The following is a 23,640-nucleotide window of genomic DNA, read 5'->3' as shown; positions in this document are numbered from 1 at the left end:
CTATATTTTTATGTAAATCCTTCATAGCTTTAACCAAAATGTTAGAAGTTTTCCCCTGGTTCCTTTAATATTTCAGAGACAGAAATGTAAGACTTGGGCTGTCTATCTGTTGCCTGTCATTGACACTATGACTGAACCCTTTTTCTGGTCTTAACACGTTCTTGCTGAAGCCTTTTATGTATGGGTCATCACTGGTAACATGTTGCAGCCTACTTGCACCCTTTTTCATAACTCTTCATGGTCATTTAGCATTTCTTCAATTTTTATCCTTCCTGAGATCACAGTCTTTCATGATTCAGACATACAATATCACCAAGAGAAGACTGGTGTTAGAGAGATGGACTGTGGTTTGTGATTTGGGATCACTGAAAGGCCTTGCAGTTTTCCTAATACAATCCAGTCTAATCTCCTACCATTCCACTATGGGCTCACCTCACTGTCTATCTTCAGGGTCTCTCCTAGTAAGACATCATGGATTAACCTGATGGGCCCCACCCTGAAGTTTGGTCAATATGGTTTTATCCATTTTGTTTTCTATTGTTGATGGCTAAATGACCTCTTTCTCATAGCTATGAATTTCCCTGAGGTGACTCGTAGCACTCTAGATCTCAAAAGCAATTAGTACAATCTCACCTGTGAATAATAGCATTTGGAGAACCTCATCATAAATAGGTCATCCCATTTATATTTTGACTTTACCCAGGACATCTTCCATGCTACTGGCACACACCCTCTCATCTGTTAAAGAGGGGGCTGGACTAGACCTTCTCTAAATCCTATCATTCTGTAATTCTCTATGGGCTCTGCTAAATTACCACACCAATTAAGAAAGCAAAAGTGTGAAGTATGTATTTGACAACAAATATGACAAATGGAAAAGACTGCTTATGACATTGCTTGCAATACTTCTGCTGGAGAACACTTAGAGAAGCATAAACATTTATGGGTAAAAACCAGTAGAATCAGCCAAGGGGGTGGTTTAAAGCTAAAATTAAATGTTATCACAAAATATGAGGCCAAACAGACAAGGTGGCTCAGTGGTTTGAAAACATTCGTTAATATGACATGAAAGTCCCAGGTGAGTGAACAATGTAGGATGCGCAACGGGGCTTTGTTTGGCAGGGAATAATAATTCAGCCCTTGAAGTGGATACAGAGAAATCCTCCCCTTTTGGCAGAATGGGATAGAGAAAAGAGCCCTGGACTAGAAGTCAGGAGACCTTGGTCCAAATACCAGCTCCGACATTTATTCGCTCTGTGATCTTAGTTAAGCTATTTCAGCTTCCTCGGTCTCCATTTTACTCATCTTTAAAATGAGGATAGAAACACTAACATCACCTACTCCACAGCACTGTTGCAAGGTTTATTAAGTAAATCTTAAAGCACCTATTGAAATGTCAACTGCTAAAGTGGACGGGAGGACCTTAGTTCAAATCCCTTTTCTGCCACTTTAGCCTTCCTGGGCCTCAGTTTCCTCATCTTCAAAATGGAGGTTCACAATCCCTGCATTGTCTGTCTCGATGGGGCTTTTGAGATGATGGATGGGAATACACTTGAGAAGCTGCAAAGCACAAGGTTAGTGGAAAGAATCATAGTCATCATGAGGACCTACCTTCGGGGTGACACGTTAGGGCTGGGGAGGGAGGGCTGAGTGATTGAAGATTCCACCAGAGTGTGCCCCAGGCTGCTCACCATCCTGCATGAAACAAGAAGGGTCTCTCAGCAGGACTGAACACACGCTCAGCCAGAAACTGGCTGAGCAGAAATCCAAGGAAGCCGCAGTGACAAGTCTGCTTCCATGGGGTATGAACCAACTTCTTGGCTATTGCTGGAACTCTCTCAGTATTTCTGTACCCACATCCAGAGCATCACCCCAAGATCATTAGCAGCAGGTAATCAGGGTTTTACACTCATTTGAGGTGGTTTCAGAACTCCTGATTACTCAAAGCTAGATGCAGCCATAATGGAAACAATATCACTTCCGTACTTCAAGGATCCATCATTTCCCAGTAGAGTGGTGTCCACTGCACCAACACTTCAAGACTGCTGGCTACGAAAAAAAAAAAAACCCAACACCTTCTGGCCAACCCTCTAAATAATGAGTCTCTCTGCACTTTTATAGGCTAATCTTCAGAGAAAAGACTTACAGTCCACTGCTGGCACCATATCCAAATTCTTTCTGGCTAGGTAGGACCTGACAAAGCTGTGCCCTGCTACCATAACCTTTGAGAACCCAAAGGCACCATCATATCATAGGCAGCCACCTTATGAAGAAATGAGCGAGGCATAACAATAGCACGGATAATAATTCAATGGATTCCCTGTTTCAAATTCTTAGAAGCAGAGGCACTTAAAAGTCAACCATGCAGCTATTATTAAAGTGAACTGTAATAGACACATTCCTAATGTAATAATGTCTGTGTTTAAATGGGTCCTTCCTACAAATGCAGAGATAATGTAATAAGAAGTAGCCATATATTGTATAAGAAATGCCGCAGTCATCTTAAAATGGCATTTGTGGTTTTGGATAGCTGGCAGGAAACAATATCCTTCTGAATAATTGATATTCATTGCAAATATCTCAATTGCATGCCTCTTACCGAGAAGCTCCAACCCTCCCAATGTGATCTCCAGCTGATGCAGGCGGTTTGAGTAGGTTAAAGTTTGGCTCCTCAATAAACTTGGAAGACAGTGAGCTGCCATCCATTAAATTGGAGTCCTCACTTAGATCTTTGTTCTGGAGATGCTGCAGTAAAAAAAAAAAAAAAAAAAAAAAAAGAACACAAGCATGGTTTGACAAAGCTTTGGAACCAGAGCATTCAAAAGCACAGAAATGAATTGGAGTATTCTTTATGAACCTTCTTTCAGATGCCTCAAAGAATGCTCCTGTGATCCCTCTACAAGGACATAATTAAAAGGAGTGGGAAAATAAAGATCTCTCTTATAAAAATGTTGATCTGTGACTTTATCCGTAATGGCAAAAAAAAAAAACCCAACCCATATGGAAAATACTTGGAGAAGGGTGGCTGAATGAATTGTGGTATTTAGAATCACGTTATTTAGAGATGGAAAAGGTTTTAAAAATTATCTAGTACAACATCTTTTTTTTTTTCCTGGAGTAGGAAACTGAGGCTTTGTGAGTCTCGGTGGGCTTGCCCAAAAGTCAGGCAGGCAACAGTACAAGCTGACATCACCACCCCTAAAATTGAGCTGTCTTCCCACCACCCCCAAAAGTAACGGACCATTATTGTACTATAATGACAAATATGAAGAATACAAAGAAATACGGGATGGCTTAAGAAGTTATGCAGAGCAAAGAAATGAGAACAAACAATATACACTCGACTGGATTATACTTATATTAAGTAGCTGACAAAATACAAAAAGAAAATGCACAGAAATAAAAGAAGTCAGAAAGGGTCATGGAAGCAAATAGGACATTTCTGTTATTATTTTGTTAAATTTAACATACGCATCAAAAAGTCATAAAGAAATAAAGAAGATTCCTTTCAGCGGGAGAGAAAAGTGAATTTGGCTTCATGAAAATGCCTCTTGCATAATAATGATATCTAATAATGCCTCCCTTCAAGCCAGTAAATCAGATGGCCTAACAGTGTTAGACACAGAAAGCTCCCAAAACAGATGTGCAGTTTCTACTTTGAGACATTCACTTTCAATCCTTAGACCCTCAGAAAATTACCATATCAGACTGATTCAGCTGGGGTTTATAAACTTGCAGGCACTGTGCCTAGCTCTTTAGTTTAGCCTTTTCTGCTCTGGAAATGATGATCCTTTTTAGAGATGAGCGTTGTATATTGATTTTATGTTCTGTCCCCTAGCCCTGGCCCCCGGCCTCCCCATCTCCTAAGTTTGATGCGTCTGTTACAAATTAAATAAGTACGCTGATGTGCCCAAGCGATCAGCCTTCCAGGATGGCCCAAGAGAGGCCTCCGCAGCAGGGGTTGGTGGTGGCAGCTTGGAGCCAGTCAGCCACGGTCCCCCAGACCAAGCTTCTCTAGAATTCTTCCCTTCTCTTCTTGATCAGGGCCCAAGAGAACTGAGGCCAGGAAGACAAATGCTAAAGATCACAATCAGCATCAATAGAAGAAGGGCAGCAACAAAACCTGCCTGCGCTGAGAAGCCTGATTTTCCTTTTCCACATTAAAATTGTCTAATCTTCCTAACATAGTGTGGCCTAATGGACAGAGAGCAGGCTTCAGAATCAGTAAAAACTGGGTTCGAGTCCTCCTGCTTCTGACACATCCTGGCTGTGTGACTGGGCAATTCGCTTCTCCTTGAAAGCCTTCCCAGGCAGCAGGAGTCAGTCTGCTTTGCTGAAGGGCACTTCCTCTTGCTTTTTTAGGACTCTTTATAACCCCTTTGGGGGTTTTCTTGGCAAAGATGTTGAAGGAGTTTGCCATTTCCTTCTCTAGCTCATTTTACAGATGAGGAAACTGAAGCAAACAGGATGAAGTGACTTGCCTAGGGTCACACAGCTAGTAAGTGTCTGAGGCTGGATTTGAACTCAGGTCTTCCTGACACCAGGCCTGGCACTCTATCCACTGCACCACCTAGCTGCCCTCGCTTCCTCATTAGGAGTTCTCTATGCCCTTGAAATCATAAATATAGCTCAACAACAACAAAAACAAAAAAATACAAAGACCATTGAACTTGGAAATTAGGTGACCTGGTTTAGAACCCTGGTGACACTTGTTATATGGCCTTGGGCAAGTGATTTGATCTCCTGAACTTCAGTTTCTTTGTCTTAAAATTGGGGTGACTACCTACCTTAGTATGGTTGTGAAGAAAATACTTTGTAAACTGTCCCTAGTCAACAACAAACATTTATTAAGCACCTACTATGTGCTAAGCACTTGGAAATACAAAAAAGGCAAAAGACGTCCTCACTGAGCTCACTGAGAACAACACGTAGACAACCACGTACACACAAGATCAAGAGAGGGTGGATGGAAGGCACAAGCATGATGGGGGCCAGGAAGTGAGATGAAACGAAAGGAAGAATGTGTATTGCCTGGGTGTCGACATGCATTGGGATGGACATTCCATAGAGCATGCCCATTGGGCTGAATATCTGAGACAATACAGGCAGACAAGGTGTTGGGCCCAGAGGTGAAAAGGAGGGAGGGAGTAGGCTGGATTGAATTTGGGAGATTGCAGAGCTCCTTCACTGATGCTTCCCCATGAAAGCAATTGCCCATCTTGATACTAACATTTGCCTGGTGTTACAATACAGCGGCAAATCATAGAACGCAAATGCCTCTGAAAAATAGAAACTGAGTATCACACAGAGTACAAGGAAGAGGTGGATGGTAGATACCATGTAACCAACGGGGGACTCCAAAGAAGAATGGGAAGGAGGGACATTATCAAAGAGCATACAAGGAGAATATAGTGAGATAAGGGTCAACGTTGGGGGGAAGATGACAGCCAGGGGTTCCACTGATACCCTTGAAATGTCAGGAGAAGGTGAGGAGGGCCTCCAGCAGCTTGGATGGCCTTCCCTGTGGCGATCTAAGAATAGAGGCAGATGATCCGGTATGGATGAGCTAGGGTCTGCATCATTGGAGAAAAGTTCCAAACCCACGTGATCACGGAGCTCTCTGAGCATGTCTACAAAACTCTGCAACTTACAAAGTGCTTCCTTTACAACAACAGCGTGGACCAGATAATATAGGTATTGATAAGAAAACAAACCCAGGAAGGAGACATGATTTGCTCTAGGTAGATTAATGATAAGTTAATAAGTGAGTCAGAACCTGAACCTTCTGACTCCAAGTACAGCACACCTTACTGCCTTGCTCAGCTTCCTGGAGCACCCATCCCAATGAAGAACTCCATAATGACTTACCCTGTCCTAGAATTGGCAGCTTTCTTCCTTCTCCCAGTCTGGCCCCACCACCAGCACCAGCAGCTTTGACTTTAAGGGCTCACAGGGGATAAGCGAAGATAAAATGGCGGAGGTTAAGCTGGACACACTAGCTCCTGGCTCTCCTACTCAACTGTTTTCTCCCATTGGCTGCCACCTAACTTTGCTGAGGGGAAAAGTCACTGGAATCCATAGGCACTATCCAGGAGTACACTGGAGCTAGCTCTTACTGGCTCTAGAGGGCCAATTGTTAAAATTTTGGTGTGAATATTTATAACTCAGAAATTGGTAAATGCTACAAGCCAGAACTTTATTGATTGTTTTGTCAATTTACAGATTTAATATAGCAATGGAGAAAATGTTAATAATACAGATTAAAATTTAAAGTGTCATCTGTACTTTTTCCCCCACAGAGAGCTGGTAGTTAAATACCTACCAGTACACCCCTGGCATTACCTGACACAACCCAGGAGCTCTGTCAGAAAGTCGCCACCAGTGACTTGGACTTGGACATTCAGCAAACATGAACTAGTGGTGAACACGACTGTAGGATTTGATGAAGTTAGTTCTTAGAAACTCTTCATTCCAGCTCTGACATTTCCTATCTGTGTAATGAGCTCATGGTCAGCAAGCCTCTTCACCTCTAAGAGGCAAAGCTACTTCATCTCTAAAATGGATCTAATACTGGTACTACCTATTTCCAAGGGCGGTTGGAAGCAAAATGCAGTATGAACCAAAAAGACCTAGGAAAGGTGGCCTGTTGTCAGTTATTGTTTAGGTATTTATGACTTTGGGTCTTTGTTGGGGCATGACCCAAATGACCCCCACCCCTCAAGGACAGCCTGATCTGGCAGGCCCTCCCAAGAGGGAAAGTTTTCAAAGAGAGGCCTAACAATGAACTCTCCTCAGCTGAAGACCAGCCTGACTAACCCAGGGGCTCATCACCAAACGTTGGCCATTAGGGGATAGTGCAAACCAAGAGCACCAGAGGGACAGTGCATTCCCACCAAGAGAATACTGGAGGTAGTATCCGAGGACCTGGCTGCTAATCATTACTGGGGTAGCCTGAAGTTTTCTGGCTCTCAGCTTCTTCATTCTATGAACTGAGGGAGTTGAACTAGACCAGGGGTGGGGAACCTGCAGCCTTGAAGCCACATATGGCCCTCTAGGTCCTCAAGTGCAGTCCTTTGACTGAATCCAAACTTCACAGAACAAATCCCCTTCGAATCCAAACTTCACAGAACAAATCCCTTTAATAAAAGAATTTGTGCTGTAAAACTTGGATTCAGTCAAACGGCCATACCCAAGGACCTAGAAGGCCACATGTGGTCTCAAGGCCACAGGCTCCCCACCCCTGACACTAGACCTTCTGAAAGATTCCTAATCAATTCAATTTAGTCCTACAAGTATTTTTTAAGCAGCCACAAGATGTAAGGCCCTAGACTGCTAGGTGTGGGGGACACAAATTTTCAAACAGCTCACATTCTACTGGAAGATAAATGCTCTAATCAGAGGAGTGGGAGTCGGGGGGAGAGAGAGAGAGCCAGCTCACACATTGTCAACCCTGTCAACCATGAGGATTAGGAAGAGCTACCTGGGATGGTGGCCCTTAACTGGAGGTGAGGAGGAACACCCTCTGCAAAGATGATGAGAGATGAATGCAAGTTGGCACATCTGGTTGGAATGCAGAGTGGTGTGAAATTAGTCTGAAAAAGGAAGCTGGATCCAAATTGTTTAGGGCTTTAAATGCCAAATTGAGGGGTTTGTACCTCAACTCAGAGGCAGTAGGGAGCCACAGAATGAGACCTGTGCTTTAGCTTTTGGAAGAGTATTCCCTGACCACTGTGTCCGGAAGGACTGGGCCGGAGTGGCTAGAAGCAGATCGATAAGAAAGCTATGATACTGGTCCAGGTGAAACCAGATGAGGGTCCGATGGACTGGTGGGATAGGGGTCCACGAGTGAAAAGAAGGGGACAGACCTGAAAGGATTATGGAGACTGGAGCAACAATACCTGTCAATTGCTCATCTGTGGAGGAGGAGGGAGAGTCAGGTACTGTGGATGTCTCTGAGATTGTATACCTGAGTTACTAGAAGAATTGCGGGACCCTCAACAGAAACAAGGAAGGCTGTGTAGGGGGTGAGTTTGGAGGGAAGAGAATGAATTAATTCTGTTTTGGACGTGTTGAGTTTGAGAGGCCTATGGCATACTCAGGTGGAGATGCTCCACAGGTAGTTGGTTATGCAAGGCTAAATCTCAGAAGACATCCATGGAAGGCTGGGAAGGAGGATGTATCCACACTGATGAAACCCTGGATCTTTTGAAAAGATTTATCTTATCTCCGCAATTAGATCATACACTTAAAAAATGTACACTCTAAGCAGAGGCAATAAAACAATATATGCAATACTACGGCAATGGAAATGGAAAGAACACACCAAAAAAACCAAAAGTGAACATAACAAAATTATAAAGTCCAAGCAGGACTTGAATGAAGAGAGAGGTGAAGACGCTAACCCAAGTCTTTGTGAATTTTCAGAATCTGTCAGGTGTGTTGATCAGGTGTGCTGATTTTGACTTCTTTTTCTTTCCCTTTTGGTCTTAAAAAAATATTTGTCATATGGGATGGCTCTCTGGGAGGGGGAGGGGGAGGAGGTGCTAGGGAAAACTATGTTGAAGTAAAACACAGAAGTCTTCTATAAAAACTTATTTTTTGAAAGAACTGTATGCTCTTTGAAGGCAAAGAACTTTCCTTTCACTTCTCTCTATCTGCTATATTGTCTGAGCCAGTAATCAACATATTATATCTATTCAGTCAATATTTTAAAAATTAATTCCTTATTGACTGGTGTGTGCCTAAAGCTCTTCTGCCATAGGATGGAAGCAGGGAGAGTGAAGAAAGAAGTTCAATGGGGGCAAAGGCAAAACATGAAAAATCACAAGCCACAGAACCCCATACCAGCCCCTAGCCACCCTTTTCTCTCACAACATCACCAAGGACAGCGAGGCCCCCATCTAGTATTGTGGCACATCCACAAAGGCCTGGCTTCCTGAATAGCCACATGGCCTGGAAAAAAATCTTATTATGTAGATAGACAGTCAGATTTACCAGCTCCTCATCCCACCTCTGTAGCAGGTATTTAGGAACCATGCATTATCTATGCCACTTTTATCATTCAATTCAATAGACTATGATTAAGCTTCCCACTATGTCCGTGGCCTTACAATCAGGGCTAAACATACAACAGTGAAAAATGGCACAGTCCCTGATCTCAAAGAGCTTAGAATGAATGAACAAATGAAAGGAAAAACATTTATTAAGCACTTACTATGTGCAAAGCCCTGTGCTAAGTGCTAGAAATAAAAATGGTATAATAATAAAACTAATTGAATGTGGCTACTGTAGCATGTACACAAGTTACTATGAAGCAACAACGCAATGAAGCAAAGGTGAAATCCCGACAAAGGAAAACTGAGGGGAGAAGAATCTAAACTGCTCTACGAGAAGCGCCCCCAAAGAAAACATCTCCAGCTCATACTCAAGACTGGGGTGATGTTTTTGTTAATACATATGGAGCCTCGGCCAGGAAGTCTCTCAGATGACCTTCTATTGTCCTTTATTCATGGTTTGTCAAGAGATGACATGGTATAGTAAGGGAGTGCCACATCTGGGGTTAAGGGACCTGGGTTCAAAACCTTACTTAACCCTGTGTGACTTTGGCCAGGACAGTCCACCTCTGTGGACCTCAGTGTTCTCATCTGTAAAATGAGGGTATATTTGATGACCTCCAATGCTCCTTGGAGCTCCTAACCAACTACATTCTGAGAAAATTTGAGATGGAGGCTCCAGACAAAGCGATCTAGGGAAGCTCTAAGAAAGGTAGTTTAGCCCATGGAGGCACACAGTACAATGATGACAAAGATAGACTTAACCCTCAAATCTCCTTGTTCCATGCACTTCCACTATGTAGCTATAATAATAAATAACAATAAACCACCATGGTGAATTATCACGTGCAAAAAGCTCTTAAGGACATGGCTTGCATTATACTCATACCTGAAGAGTGAGGCGACCAATTTCTTCTTCCAGCTCCTGGACCTTGGCCTCTCGTTCAGCCACCATCCTCCGAAGCTGGGCTATGATACAGCTGTTTTTTTGAGCCTCCATGGTCAGCTGTTGGCCCAAGTTCTGCTGAGCCTCCTTGGCCCTTTCATCCTGGTGGCTGAGTTTACTTAAGATATCTTGCAGCTGCTTTAGCTGGCTCTGAGGAAATTTTTAAAAAAAGTCATAGGAGATCATCATTCTGGGTGCTCCAGAATCACAGACTCTCAGAGCAAGAAGGGAACCTTGGGGTACATCTCAGCCAATGAGGACCTGAAGCAGGAATACATCCCTGACAAGCATTCGTTTACCATCTGCCTGAAGACTCACAGGAATGGGAAACACACGACCTTTCAAGGAAACCCCTTCCACTCTTGGACAGTTCTCATTGTTGGGAAACTTCTCCTCTCATGGAGCCAAAATAGGCTTTTCTGGATCTTCCCCATGTTACTGCTAGTCCCATCCTCTGGGGCCAAGCAGAATAAATCTAGATCCCTCCCCACACACTAGGCCTGGAAATGCCAGAAAAGAGCCATAACCCCTTCAACCTCTAACCCCAAATCTCATCTTTTCCAGGCTTCTTTTAAATAATATTTGAAAGACATCGTTTCTAGGCTTCTCATCATCATAGCTGCCTTCCTCTAGACACACTCCAGATTGTAATTGTCTTTCCTAAAATGTTGTACCCATACAATAATATGTCAGATGTGGCCTGAGCAGGGCAAAGGACAATGTGATTACCCCCTTTCTCACTCTGGATGCAGGGCTTCTACTCATGCAACCTAAGATTGCAGGAGCTTTGGGGCTGCCATGTTATACTGTTGACTTGTATTGAGCTTGCAGGCCACTAAAACCTCCTAGGCCTTTCTTCATATGAACCAGATGTGTCATATGACACACATAAGATACCAGATGTGTCAAGGCACATCTCCCTATCCTGTATTTCTGTAGATGAAGTTTTTGAACCCCACCCCCAAATTTTGGGTACCTGACATTATCTGTATCTTCATCTTCCTAATCTCAGTCCATCATTCCAGCCCAGTCTTCGTAGATTCTAATTCTATCATCCAGCGTATTAGCTAAACCTCCTACCTATGTGTAATCTGTAATTTTGATAAGCATGTCATCTATGCCTCCATTTAAGTCATTGATAAAAATGCTAAACAGAACTTGGATAAAAATAGAGTTCTGGAGCACACCTCCAGAGACCTCCCTTGAGTTACACTCATGGAGAAGCTCTTTATTGCACAGGGAAAACACAGGCAGGACATTAATCTTGGACCCAATTTTTTCTTCAGTTGTCTTCAACTTCCTTTGTTCCCTCTCCACTAAGCCCCCTTCTTCTCCAGAAGGAAGTTTGGTATTCTTTGGAGAACCAGGACTTGGGGCTGTAACTGCCTAGAAATAAGCACACATGACCCCTACTGCCAACTTGAGAAATCTCTCCCTACCTTCTGAATCATGAAAAACTTGGAAGAGACAGTCTATTCCACTCTCAGTTACTACCCCATCCCCAAAAAGCAGTCACCTTGCCCTTCATTGGCTAGATGCCCACTAAGGCATCCACTGACAATGGCTAAAAGCTGGTTCTCCAAAAGGCATTTTTAGATGGCTTTTAAGACAAAGGTCTTTTAGACCCAAAGGAATAAAGCTCTAGTACTGGAGTTTTCAACACCCTCAAAGGAGTGGGGGAATCTCATACTTAGCCAAGTTGACCCATGTACTACCTGGGGGATATTCCTGGATGAGAGGAGGACATATCTGAATACCAACAGTGAAGTTCCATCATGACAATCCCTTTCACAATTTATGCTAACTTCACTTCACCCAGGCACAAGGTCGAAGGTTAAATCTTCCTGAAGTTCCTTCAGGTAGCTTTCATTACTTTTCTCTTTCCCATCATAAGAGTCTTATGCATTTCCCCCCTTCATCTGAGCCTTCACTTAAGCTGTTTCCCCTGCTTAATATATCTTGTCCTTTCCCTTCTATTTATTCAAACTCTATCCAACTTCTCAGGCCCACTCAAAGCTTATCCATTCCATGATGTGAGTCCCAATTATTCTAGCCAGCCCCCACTGATCTTTCTTGCTCCAAAATATTTATTTCTTAGGAAACAGGAAGATTCTGAGATTGCAACTATTCCCCTACATCACCACATATCTTCAAAGCTCTAAACTGGAAGGGATTCAAAGAGGCATCTGGTCCAAACCCTGCCTGAAGCAGTAATCTCCCAGACAAAATCCCTTACAAATGTTTCCTTTGGCCCCCTAGCCACCTCTGGATGAATGGGAGCAGCAGAGAGCCCTCCCTCCCAGGATCAGGGCCTGTTTGCCCTTGGGGAGACTATGGGTCTGCAAGGCAGTCACAGAGCTGCTGAAGGTCATACCATTAAGGCATCTATGAGCTCATCATCATGTTTGCCCTTCTCAAGCAGGGTTGCAATTTGGCTCTTAAGCGTTTTGATCTCATTGGACAACACTTTGTTCCGGGATTTTATGCCATCACACTTTCGCTTTAGTTCTTCGTGATCTTTTTGGAGGGTATCTCGCTCACTTGTGAGTCTCTGAAATGAAATAAGACACAATTACATAAAATAATCCAATCGGTAATTCAACAAACATTTATTAAGCCCTGGGAATACAAAGAGAGTTCTGACATGGACCCTGTCCTCCAGGAGCTTATAGTCATAGGATGTAGAGCTGAAAAAGGATTTTTCAAACCATGTAGTCCAACCCCTTTCATTTTGCATCTAAGAAAACTGAGCCCCAGAGGAATGTTGCTACTTATCCATCTCTTCTTATAGGTTATTTCAGTCCTCTCCATTATGAGGTGAAAGGGAATGCTAAGATTCCTATAGGACTTTTAAGCAAATCACTTCAAACTCATTTTCCTTCACTGGCAATTTGCTATCTGGAGAGTGAGAGTATTGTGCGTATATCTAAATTTAGAGTTTAAGGATTAAAGTCTGAAAAGTACTAAAAGATTTTTTGATGAAATTAATTACGGAAATGCAAAATAGAACAACAATTTATTTCTTATTTCAGTGGCCAAAGGACATGTAATTTCACTGGTATGGGGGCCCCCTCCACCAATGCAGATCTCAACCCTTCCTATCCATTAGTTGATGGTTCTTCATGAGTTGATGGGACTGAAAAAATTCACTCCTTGGTGGCCCACCACATATCTGGTGATGAGCTCCTTTGCACTCAACAGCAAGCCATAGAAAGAGGGAGGGGAGGGATAGGCTTGGATCCCAGGAACTTGGAATGGGGAGACCAGTTAAAATTCTGCCTCAGATACCAGCTCTGGTACTGCAGGCAAGAAATTTCCTTTCTCTGAGACTCATTTTTCTCATTTGTAAAATATAGATGATATTTGTACCAACTGCCTCACAGAGTAGTGAATAAAGTGATTTTTAAACCTTAACGCATTACAGAGGGTGGGGGGCTATCATTCTCAGTTAGGCTATTCATCAGTTGGCCAACACGGAAGAGTCATGGGCCAACGTTTGAAGCCTTCCCAGCCTGAAGACTCTCCAGGGCTTGAGTCAGAGTCAGAGAATCAAGATCCCAACTCCTTAGCCTTCAGAGGGCTTGGAGGAGGAGATTAGGAGGGAAAAGTGGAACTGCCAACAAGAACAACAAAACTGAGAAGCTCACTTCCAGCAGGAAATTCAGGGAAAGCTGGAAGAAGTTTGGAGTGGCCCTCAAGGAGGGTGAGACATTGGCGTTTCTGCCACAGCCAAGTGACTGCCCTCAGCGCTCAGAGAGCATAGCCATCTCTCTCCTAGAACAAAAGACAGAGGGGGTTGAAAGAAAGCCTCTCTGCTCTCCAGGTTATCAGGAAAAACAGTCTTACTTTAAAAAATGGGAAAGGAGTCCCAGTGTTTAAACGAAGAAGAAAAGGGATATGAAGAGGCGATGACAGAAAGACAGAAGGATGTCCCACAGAGTAGAAAGGTAAGAAAACCACCGGACATTTAAGATTAAATAACACATAGCAGACTATTCCAGAAGAAGAGAGAGCTGAGTGCTCTGAGAAAGAAGCAAACTACTTCTCCTTTGAGGGATGATTATGTGGATACACAGGGGCATTTGGGTGAGAGACAATCCACTAAGGGTCAGAGGAAGAAAAGCTGGTTGGGAACTCCTTGCTAAGAGATATTTGAGTATTTGTTGAACAGATCAATAAAATAAGCATTTCTCAAGTGCCAAGGACTGTGTTACATACTCACAAAAGTGAAACAATCTTTGCTCTCCAAGAGTTTGCATTCTGACAAAGGCATGCTTTCTTGCCTAAGGATATAGACTAGAGTGACAGAGACTCTACTAAGACTTGGCAGATTGGATGCCAACTCACCACTGGTGGTGAACTGCTCAGGCATGAATGATATGACCAAGGGGACTCGAGAAAGCTATGGAGTCTTGTGCAACAAGCTGAAGACCTTGGGGGTAGCAAGTGGTGTTTTCAACAATACTCCTGACTCTGTGTGACCTTGGGCAAGTCACTTATATCCAATTGTCTTGCCTTCCCCCCTCCCAAAAACAAAAACAAAACAAAACAAAAAAACCACAATGCTACTGACTAAAGGCAACAAGTATTTATTAAACACTAACTATATACCAGAAATAAAACAGCAATAAAACCCATAGCCTCAGAGGTCTAGTCACAAATTTAGAACATATGGGTAACAAGTGACCCTAGTGCTCCTAATTCAAGAAGAAAAAATTAACCTTGTAGGTTAAGACTATCACTGAGTCTTAGTGTAATGAGACCCATGACCAGAATATGGCTCTAGAAGGATATACCTTATTCAAAAGGAAATAAAGAGAGTTAAAAGGATGTTGGGGAGTGTAACATTAACGAGGGTGCACTGGACCCAGATCCCACTGATTCTTGAAAGGTAATTATTAAATTTTCAGTGTGTATATTTATGCTTTGGAAATTAGGAAATGCTATAAATCAGGGTTTGATTTATTCTGTTGATTGTGTGCTTGAGAAAGTGATGGGGAAAAACAGCAATAATGCAGATTGTACTTAAAATGTGACTTATGTACTTTCTTATTCAGAGAGTAATTAACAATTTCTTGATTGCCTTAATGATAATTTTATTACAATAATAATTTTATTATTCAAGATACAGAGAAACAATTGAGGAGAACTTCTGTTTTAGATCTGGTTTTCACCAATTTAAGAACGATCTGGTACTGGAACAAAAACATCTTTGAGTTTGGGATAATGGGTAGGAAAGCCAGGAATATTTCTTATATATATATATATATATATATATATATACACACAAGATTTGGGGAAGCAATTTTTAAACGAGTTCAGAGAAAGAGTAGGTAGGATTCAACAGATTCAAATTCTACATGAGAACTCAGCTCCAGAGAAGTGAAATTCTAGAATGAAATTCTGAAGACTCAAAACAAAACCCAGGTACGATGGGGAAGAAAAGGAAGTTTTCTAAAGCTGCTTCTATATGTATATGCCGACTCATCATCAACTTAGATTTTTCAAAGATATCTACAGAAGATAAAAAAACAAGAGAAGGTAATACAGGATGGACACAAAAGGGTGGCATGGTTTATAACAGCATCAGGAATGCTAAAATTCAGAATGAGCTGAGTAAGGCAAGAAGAGCTAAGTGTAACACAAAGGGTTGGATCTGTGGGGTTTTTGTTTCATTTTTGAGCTTTACTGGGGAAGAGAGGAGGACCAAAGAAGTAACAGGACCGCTTCATGGAGTAGATGGGATGGTGAAGATAGCATTGAAAGAGAGGAGGTAGAACCTGTTTGGCTCTCACTAGATGTTCTTTCCCTGACAGGAAAGGACAAAACAAAAATGGTTGACAAAGAGTTGACAACCAAAACAATTTCAAAGAGATAGTAAAATAGCACCTGGGTCCCCTTGATGAGTTCAGTTCATCAGGCCCTACTGAGAAGGTTTACCTGGCAGATGTGACTACTGAGTCACAGCCAATGTCCATTGAAAGACTGAAGAGAAGAGGCACAACGGGATGAGGGGGAATATCCTGATTCTCAGAAAAATAAATAGAATCTGGAAAGCACAAACTAAAGAGCCTGACTTTTATTCCTCACAAAATCATAGATATAATTATTAATATTTAGTGAACCTCCAGAATCTCCATGAAGAGTTCATTCACTCCCCTCCTGACTTTCTGGATTTTGCCACCATGCCACAGCTGCTCTCTCACCCTAGAACCTCCCTCAGGGTCTGAGGCATCCACACCCTATAATATCCCTTCATCCTTGTGGCCTTCTCACCCTGAGATAGCTCTCTGACATGCCAGCCCCCTTTTCTTCTTTTGGTGAGTTCCCCCTAGGCCTCCCATTTTGGGGAGGGGCCCAGGCCTGTCACCCTTCATTCCCCTCCTGGCTCTGCTTCTTTCTGGACTTCCTACACCATACCCTGCCTTCTCCACCCCCTCCCCCCTTTAGCTTCTTTTTGTATTCTGTTTTCCCCCATTAGAATATAAGCTCCATGGGGATAAGGACAGTCTTTCTTTTTGCTTGTATTTGTATCCTTAGTGCTCTGCACAGTGCTAGGCATATAGTAAGCACTTAAATCCTTGTTGTCTGCCTGTCTGCCTCCTGGGTGAAGTCCACATGAACACATGTGAGCAAAGCAATATAGACTACATGGCCGAGTCATACAAATTTGTTTATAGAAATGGAGAGGTTTCTGACAGCAATCCAGGATCAGATCATTGCCACCAGAAATTATAGAAAGGTTATCATTAGGGAGCTCAAACTTCTTAACTGATGCAGATCATACAATGAAATGGTGAAAACCATGGAACACATCACAGCAGGTGACTCCCAGGTCACACGACCAACAAGATGGCAGACTAGGAATTTTCTTCAATCCTCATGATCTCTCAAACATCACCAAAATAGGAACTGTGAACAACAGATAAAAAACAATTTCAGCTGACTCCATGGCCACCAAGAGCTCTAAAGGGGCAAAAATTTGAAGAACTTAGAGCTGAGAAATCTCTAACCCCTAAGTCCTTTACTCTGCACCTGTTCCCTCACCACCTGCCACACTCTGTCGGGGCTATGAAAGCTGACCTTTGGGCTTGTAGCTGAACTCAACTCTACTCCACCCCTCCTCCCTATGCCAGAGAAAACCAAAAGGCAGAAGCTTGCTCTGTGATACAACAAAACTCAGAGAAGTGAGGAACAGAAGAACCTGGAGCAAGATTTATGTGAGTGGCTGTGTCACTACACCAATCCTGAGGGAAAGAACTGAATATCCAGCTGAGGCCAGTTCTGTTTGAGACTGAGGACACTGAAACATGAATTGTCCAGCATGGGGAAAGGCAAGACAGCTTTGAGGTCCATCACCATCCATAAGGAAGGAGTCGGAAAGTGAACAATAGGGAAATATAAGAAGAAAAAAGGCCTTAAAATCACCAGAGCTCTCAGGAGGAAGAAAACTCAATTAAAGACCTTGAGCATAAGTAGATAAACTAACAGGGAAGATATTAATAACAAAAGGGAATATGGCCTCCAGATCAGCTAAACGACTCCAGACATCTATGAATAAATTTTGCAAGACAAAGGAAAATGAAACAACACTCAACGAAGTGGAGAACTCTATGTATTCTCAAGAAAGCATGGAAACACAGCAGGATGTTTCTGAATGGCTTAAAAGAGAAATTAACAATTGTGAAAGCAGAACTTATGACATAAACAGCCAAAATAACTGGAAGAATAGAAAAACTTTATTCCATAGTGGCAGGTCTCATCATAGAAACAAAAGAGAGAATAACTGATTCAGGAATGTAAATGTACAGAATTAAAGGACAATCTTAGAGAAATATTTCACAGCAGGCTGAAAAAATATGGAATCTACCAGATACCTGGAAGAATGCTCTCAGTTGGCTAGAATTATACACCAGAAGGTCATTATTTTTTTAACAAAATAACAGATTATGAGTTCATATACTGTAAATTCAGATCTCAAAATATTAAGAATTCCACAAATAAACTGTACTGGAACTGAAACATTATTACAGATCAAACAACCACAATTACTTAGATATAACATTGATCCATAAAAAAAAAAATTCGAGAAAAACGTAGGTCGGTTTGGGTTTTTTTGGGTGGTAGGGGGACTAACATAATTTTTTTAAATGCCACATTAATTGATGGTTGACTTTATCTAGCAGCCTGGGACATCAACCTGAAGCTTCCTGGCTTCCAGACTTCTTTGTTCTTTCATTCTGCGGCATCTCTTCTTTTCGCTTTAGTTTTCTTCAGCTTCTGTGAAAACCTTAATGCAAAAGGTCTTTTTAGTCACCCCGATGGCAGTGTGCAGGCCAGAAGTAACAAGGGGGAATCATGTACTCGATCTCCAACCACGTCTGATATCTTTTCTCAAACATATCAAAGTTGAAGTTCTCGCATAACTGTCTTTGGTCAGTGGTCATACTGTTGTTGTTCAGTCGTTGCAGTTGTGTCCAACTCTTTACGACCCCAATTGAGGTTTTCTCGGTAAAGATACTGGAGTGGTTTGCCATTTCCTTCTCTGGCTCATTTTACAGATGAGGAAACTGAGGCAAACAGGGTTAAATGACTTGCCCAGGGTCACACAGCTAGTAAGTGTCTGAGGACACATTTGAACTCAGGTCTTCCTGACTCCAGGCCTGGTGCTCTTATCCACTGTGCCACCTAGCTAGCTGCCCCAATGTTCATAAGGAGGTTTCAACTGTGAGCCTTATTCTGATGGTGATTCTTATAGCAGGAGATCTGGCCTGTCAATGTAACTGGAACCTGGAAGGTATTGGTGTCTTTTCTAGGTTTGTTATTACCTTGTTTAGCAATGGCTCTCTCTTTATCTTCACCTTCTCTTTCTAATTGGCCAACACTACTGACCCTGTCAATTCCTGGAACATTTTGATAATCTTTCAATAACATGGGGGAAAGCAAGTCATCCATCTGGCCAGACTATGCTGCTTTCTCATTTGCCTATGCTCAGGTAGTTTGGAAGAAGCCATTCTTCAGCATATGCAGACGACCACTTGAACTCATCCCTTCAGTGTCATGGCCACCTGGCCCCTTACACCTGTCAGCCAAGACCAGGTGAGCCATGAGATGTCCAGATGGCTGCTGTAAGGACCCACCCAGAGCTCCATGTGGATACAACCATCTTAGCCCACGTGCCAGAAGGAGGTTTTGAATAGACACTGTCATACTGAAATTCATAATCTTTAGACCATGTAGAATACAAAATGTTTGAAGAAGTATAGAGTCCTAGTAGATGAAAGGTCTTTGATGAAGGTAGTATGGTATGGTGGAAAGAACCCTGACTCTCAACGCTCAAGGTTCCCATCCCCTCTGTAATGATGACTAGCTGCATGACCTTGGATAAATCTCTTAATCTCTCAGTTTTTTCAACTATAAAACAAAGGGGTTGGGTTAGATAGTCTCTGAGGTCCTTTCCAGCTCCGAGCTCTTGAATTCTACAATACTATTCTAAATTAAAACCATTATCAGAGCAGGATGACATACACGGTATCCCCATTATTGGGAGTTCTACTCAAGTTCTCCCACCCAGGCTTTCAATGAGTCTACAGAAGATTAACTCATGTCCCAAAATGGTAAAATTCAATTGGAAAAAGCAGTCATTTATTTCCATCTGTACAACAATGAACAGAACCTTTAACCATAAAAGAATCATAGCAGGAGAGCAACTTGTCCCGAGACTACTCCTATGTGAACCTTATTCAATTAAGATGAGATGAGATATTACTGCCACCACTATTAATAATGACATTCCTAATGGTGAGAACTGTCCAAAAGTGAAATGGGCTGGCTCCGGGTGAGTGAGGGGGTCTCTAAGCCCTCTTCTAGCTCTTAGGTTCTGTGATTCTTCCAGTTACTGTTTGATCTCATTGTATTTGGAGAAGTGGTAGAAGACCCTGAGGAGAGACAACTGCAGATTTGGGACTGGCTGGAGGTTTCTGGTCATGGAATACAGCTGCCCTCCTTACACAAAGTAGGCATTTGATGTTGGTTGAATTGTCTGTCCCATCTGCTCCTTCCTCTCCATTCCCATAGCTCTCATACTAGTTCAGGCCCCCACCTCCTCATGGCTGGACTTCAATAGCTTTCTAAATGTTCTCTCCACCCAATCCATTTCTATACAAAGACATCAAGCCAGCTTTCCTAAAATATTAATTTTATGTTGAGCTATGACTTAAAAATATCTAAAGGCCTCCTCCCTCTTCCGCCATTGCCTACATAATTCAGAGTCTGGCACAGGACATAGGCTTCAGAGTTGGAAGGCAATCTAATTCAACCCCCTTGCTGTTGTTGTTCAGTCTCCATGACTCCATTTGAGGTTTTCTTGGCAGAGATACTGGAGCAGTTTTCCATTTCCTTCTCCAGCTCATTTGACAGATGAGGAAACCAAGGCAAACAGGGTGAAGTGACTTGCCCAGGGTCACACAGACACCAGTGTCTGAGGCCAGATCTGAACTCAGGCAGAGGAGTCTTCCCGATTCCAAACTTAGCAATCTATACACTTTCCCACCTCACTGCACAACTCAACCCCTTTATTTGAGGACTGAGTCCTGAGGCTTGGTCCTGAGAGGAACATGGACTATAGAAATCTCTGATCCAGAAGGTGGCTTGAAGTCACGAACCTGAGAGTTTTTGAAAGTGGAACACACAACCTATGAGACAACAGACTAAGAGGAAGGAGCTGGCTTTATATGATTGAAGCAGCAGGAACAGCGAGACATCTCTGCTCCACTTAGGACTTAATAAGCCAAGCTGAAAAAAAAAATTAGTGGCACAAGGCTGGGGGTGGGGCAGGCGAAACTTAAATTAGAGCAGAGAAGCAAACCTCTGTCCAAATTTTAGAAATTTTCCTAACTTGGGGAAAGTGGGCGTCTGAGTTAGGGTAATTGTTCTAATAACTTTTTGTCCTATACAAATACCATGAGAGGGCAGAGAAAGGGACCAGGTGGGATCTGAAGGCCATCACATTGCCCCCAGGATAAAATCAAGGTAATTGTTGAAATAGGGTGTGGCTGATTAAATTTCTGGAGAAGACTGAGGTGAGGAGGAGAAGGTGATGACTGAAGATAAGATGGCATCCTCACCCACCCCCAAAGGGAAGACAGGTGAGACCTGAGAACTCAGCTTCACCCCTTCGAGAAGGGAGGAAGAAGCAGAAAGAGATCGAGAACCTTCCATAGTGCCACCCACTGATGTAACAGCACAGAACTAAAGTCCACGTAATGCAGGCTCGCTTTGCCAGGTCAGCATCTCTCATTCCAAAGCCAGGGAGGGCTCTTTCTGAGCCAGCTGTCACAGCCTAGCAGCCTCACATCCTGAGACCCCACTTCACCTTCTCTAATCAAGCTTATCTAGCGCTGCTCCAGCATCCTGCCCCTACAGCCTGGTTTTCTTCCTGGCTCCTGAGCACACCAGTCAGTCTCCACTCCAAGACTTTGATAACATTTTCCCGATAGCTTAAAAAAAAACTTTCTCCCCCCACCAAGCCAGGAGCCCTCCATACTTCTGAGGTCCAGCTTCATGCTTATGTTAATAGCCTCTACATTTTGACAGGATCGCCTCTTCTCTCAGCTCCTACTGGACTCCCATATACTGCCTTGGGTTGCTTCCTGTGCCTGGAGCATGCCTCTCCTCCCTCTGTGCTGAGTCATTTTCTACATAGCTGACAAAGCCCAATTCAAAGGGTACCATCTTCAAGAAGACCCGCAATTCCCTGGCCCCACCCCAACCGCTAACAACCTTGTTCTCCTGATCTCAGCCTTCTGTTTTGCACATCATGTAATTTGTACATTATGGATATCTGTGCTTATGTGTGGGCATAATGCCTTCTTGCTTATCTTGTCCCCCAAATGGATTGTGAGTTCATGTGGGCAGAGACTGGGGGTATCTAAATTTTGTAACTCCTCCAGCTCCTAGCATAATGCTTAGAAGCCAACCATAGACACTTAAGTGTTTGTCAAATGAATAAATTTCTACAGCAAATAAGATATGACTACTTGGAGCACCAGTCAGGTGTCAGAAACTAATCTAGACGCCAAAAACAAAATAAAACACTTTTTCCCCTTGGGAGGGAAATGTGACCAATACCTTGTCTTAGGCTAATGATCTCTTCAGATAAACCTCAGCTAAATCAACACGTACACCTCATATGGGGATGATTGGCAGAGGCCTTCTTTGGACTAGTGATTTCAAGTAGTTCTCTGTGTAGCCTTAGGACTCAGTCACATAAAACATACCTTCTAACCACTAAATAGCACTTGGGCCAAGTACGCTCTGAGTCTGGCAAACAGCTGCTGGTCAAGTGCGTGAGCACACATCTGGGAAGCAAGCACCTACTGCAGCAGGAGGAGAACTGGTTTCATTGGGCTTGGGTTGGACTTTGGGTTTGGATCCCAGCTCAGTCACTTATCTTGTGTGTGACCTAGTACAAGTAAGTGCCTTCCCCACTCTGGACTTCAGTTTCTTCCTCTGTAAAGTGAGGGATTCAACTAGATAATCTCTAAGGACCTTTCCAGCCCTAAATCTCCCCACCAAATAATTTGATTTATGTATAGTATAGTGTCACTTCTTGTTGTTAAGTTGTGCCTGACTCTGTGACCCCATTTGGGGTTCTCTTGGCAAAGATACTGGAGTGGTTTGCCATTTCCTTCTTCAGCTCATTTTACAGATGAGGAAACTGAGGCAAACAGGGTAAAGTGACTTGCCCAGGGTCACACAGCTAGTAAGTGTCTGAGGCCAGATTTGAACTCAAGAAGATAGTCTTCCTGACTTTAAGCCTGACACTATGCACTGCCACCTAGCTGCCCTATTATGTATTATAGTTATTGGTTTTTGTAGTTTATGCCTAAACTAGACTATTAGCTCCACGAGGGCAAGAACCAGGTCTTTTCTAAGATTTATGTTTCCTACAATACCCAGCACACAATGCTTTGTACATAAATAGGTATTTAATAAATGTTTCATTGATATTATTGTATTATAAAACCTTAAGCATCCTTAGTGCTAGCTTCCAGTGTCTCTGGAAGTATCTAGCTTAAATCCTTGGAATCCCAGCCACAGAAGCTCTTTTTTACCTCTAATGCATCTTTTTTTTCTTTCTCCAAGATACGGATCTTTAATAGGTTTTTCTCTTGGGCTGAAAATTTCTTTGTTTCTGAGTGGTTTGGCATCTCCTCCTCGTTATTAATGGACCGGTTCCGGATTGAACCTAATTGATTCTCAAGCTCTCGAATCTGTGAGAGAACATAAAAATAAAGTTCCACAGGTATAGGTCTGAGCCAAAAGGCCCTACCAGTGAGCACGTCAGTTTGACCCAATAAAAGAAAAATGGCATAATGTTCCACCAGGGTGCCTGTCAAATGTGCAAATTGAACAAGCTTGACCAAGAAAGGTAGGAACTAAAATTCACCAGTATCATTGACAAAGAAGAGTGGTAAATCCCATTCCCACCTCCTAAGTTTTCATATATGACTAGGAAAAGGGTTTTTTTTCTGTTACTCTGGTTATAGCTACTTCATATGTCTCTATAATATCATTTTAAATCTTTCAAAGGCACATTAGCTTGAAGCACAGCATTGATAAAATTCAAAGCCCACAGGA

The 23,640-nt window shown here is 42.7% G+C and overlaps 1 protein-coding gene across 1 annotated transcript in view; it reads right to left on the bottom strand.

Moving 5' to 3' along the window:
* CCDC13 (coiled-coil domain containing 13) overlaps positions 1–23,640 on the bottom strand; it is a 103,846-nt gene that overhangs the window by 47,681 nt on the left and 32,525 nt on the right. The window contains 5 exon segments of the mRNA XM_036739621.1: positions 1,608–1,695; positions 2,600–2,745; positions 9,943–10,149; positions 12,374–12,550; positions 23,115–23,273. Coding sequence (XP_036595516.1) covers positions 1,608–1,695; positions 2,600–2,745; positions 9,943–10,149; positions 12,374–12,550; positions 23,115–23,273 — 777 coding nt within the window.

This window comes from Trichosurus vulpecula, chromosome 9 (genome assembly GCF_011100635.1).
Source record: "Trichosurus vulpecula isolate mTriVul1 chromosome 9, mTriVul1.pri, whole genome shotgun sequence".
NCBI lineage: Eukaryota > Metazoa > Chordata > Mammalia > Diprotodontia > Phalangeridae > Trichosurus > Trichosurus vulpecula.
This window is presented reverse-complemented; position numbering and strand designations above follow the sequence as displayed.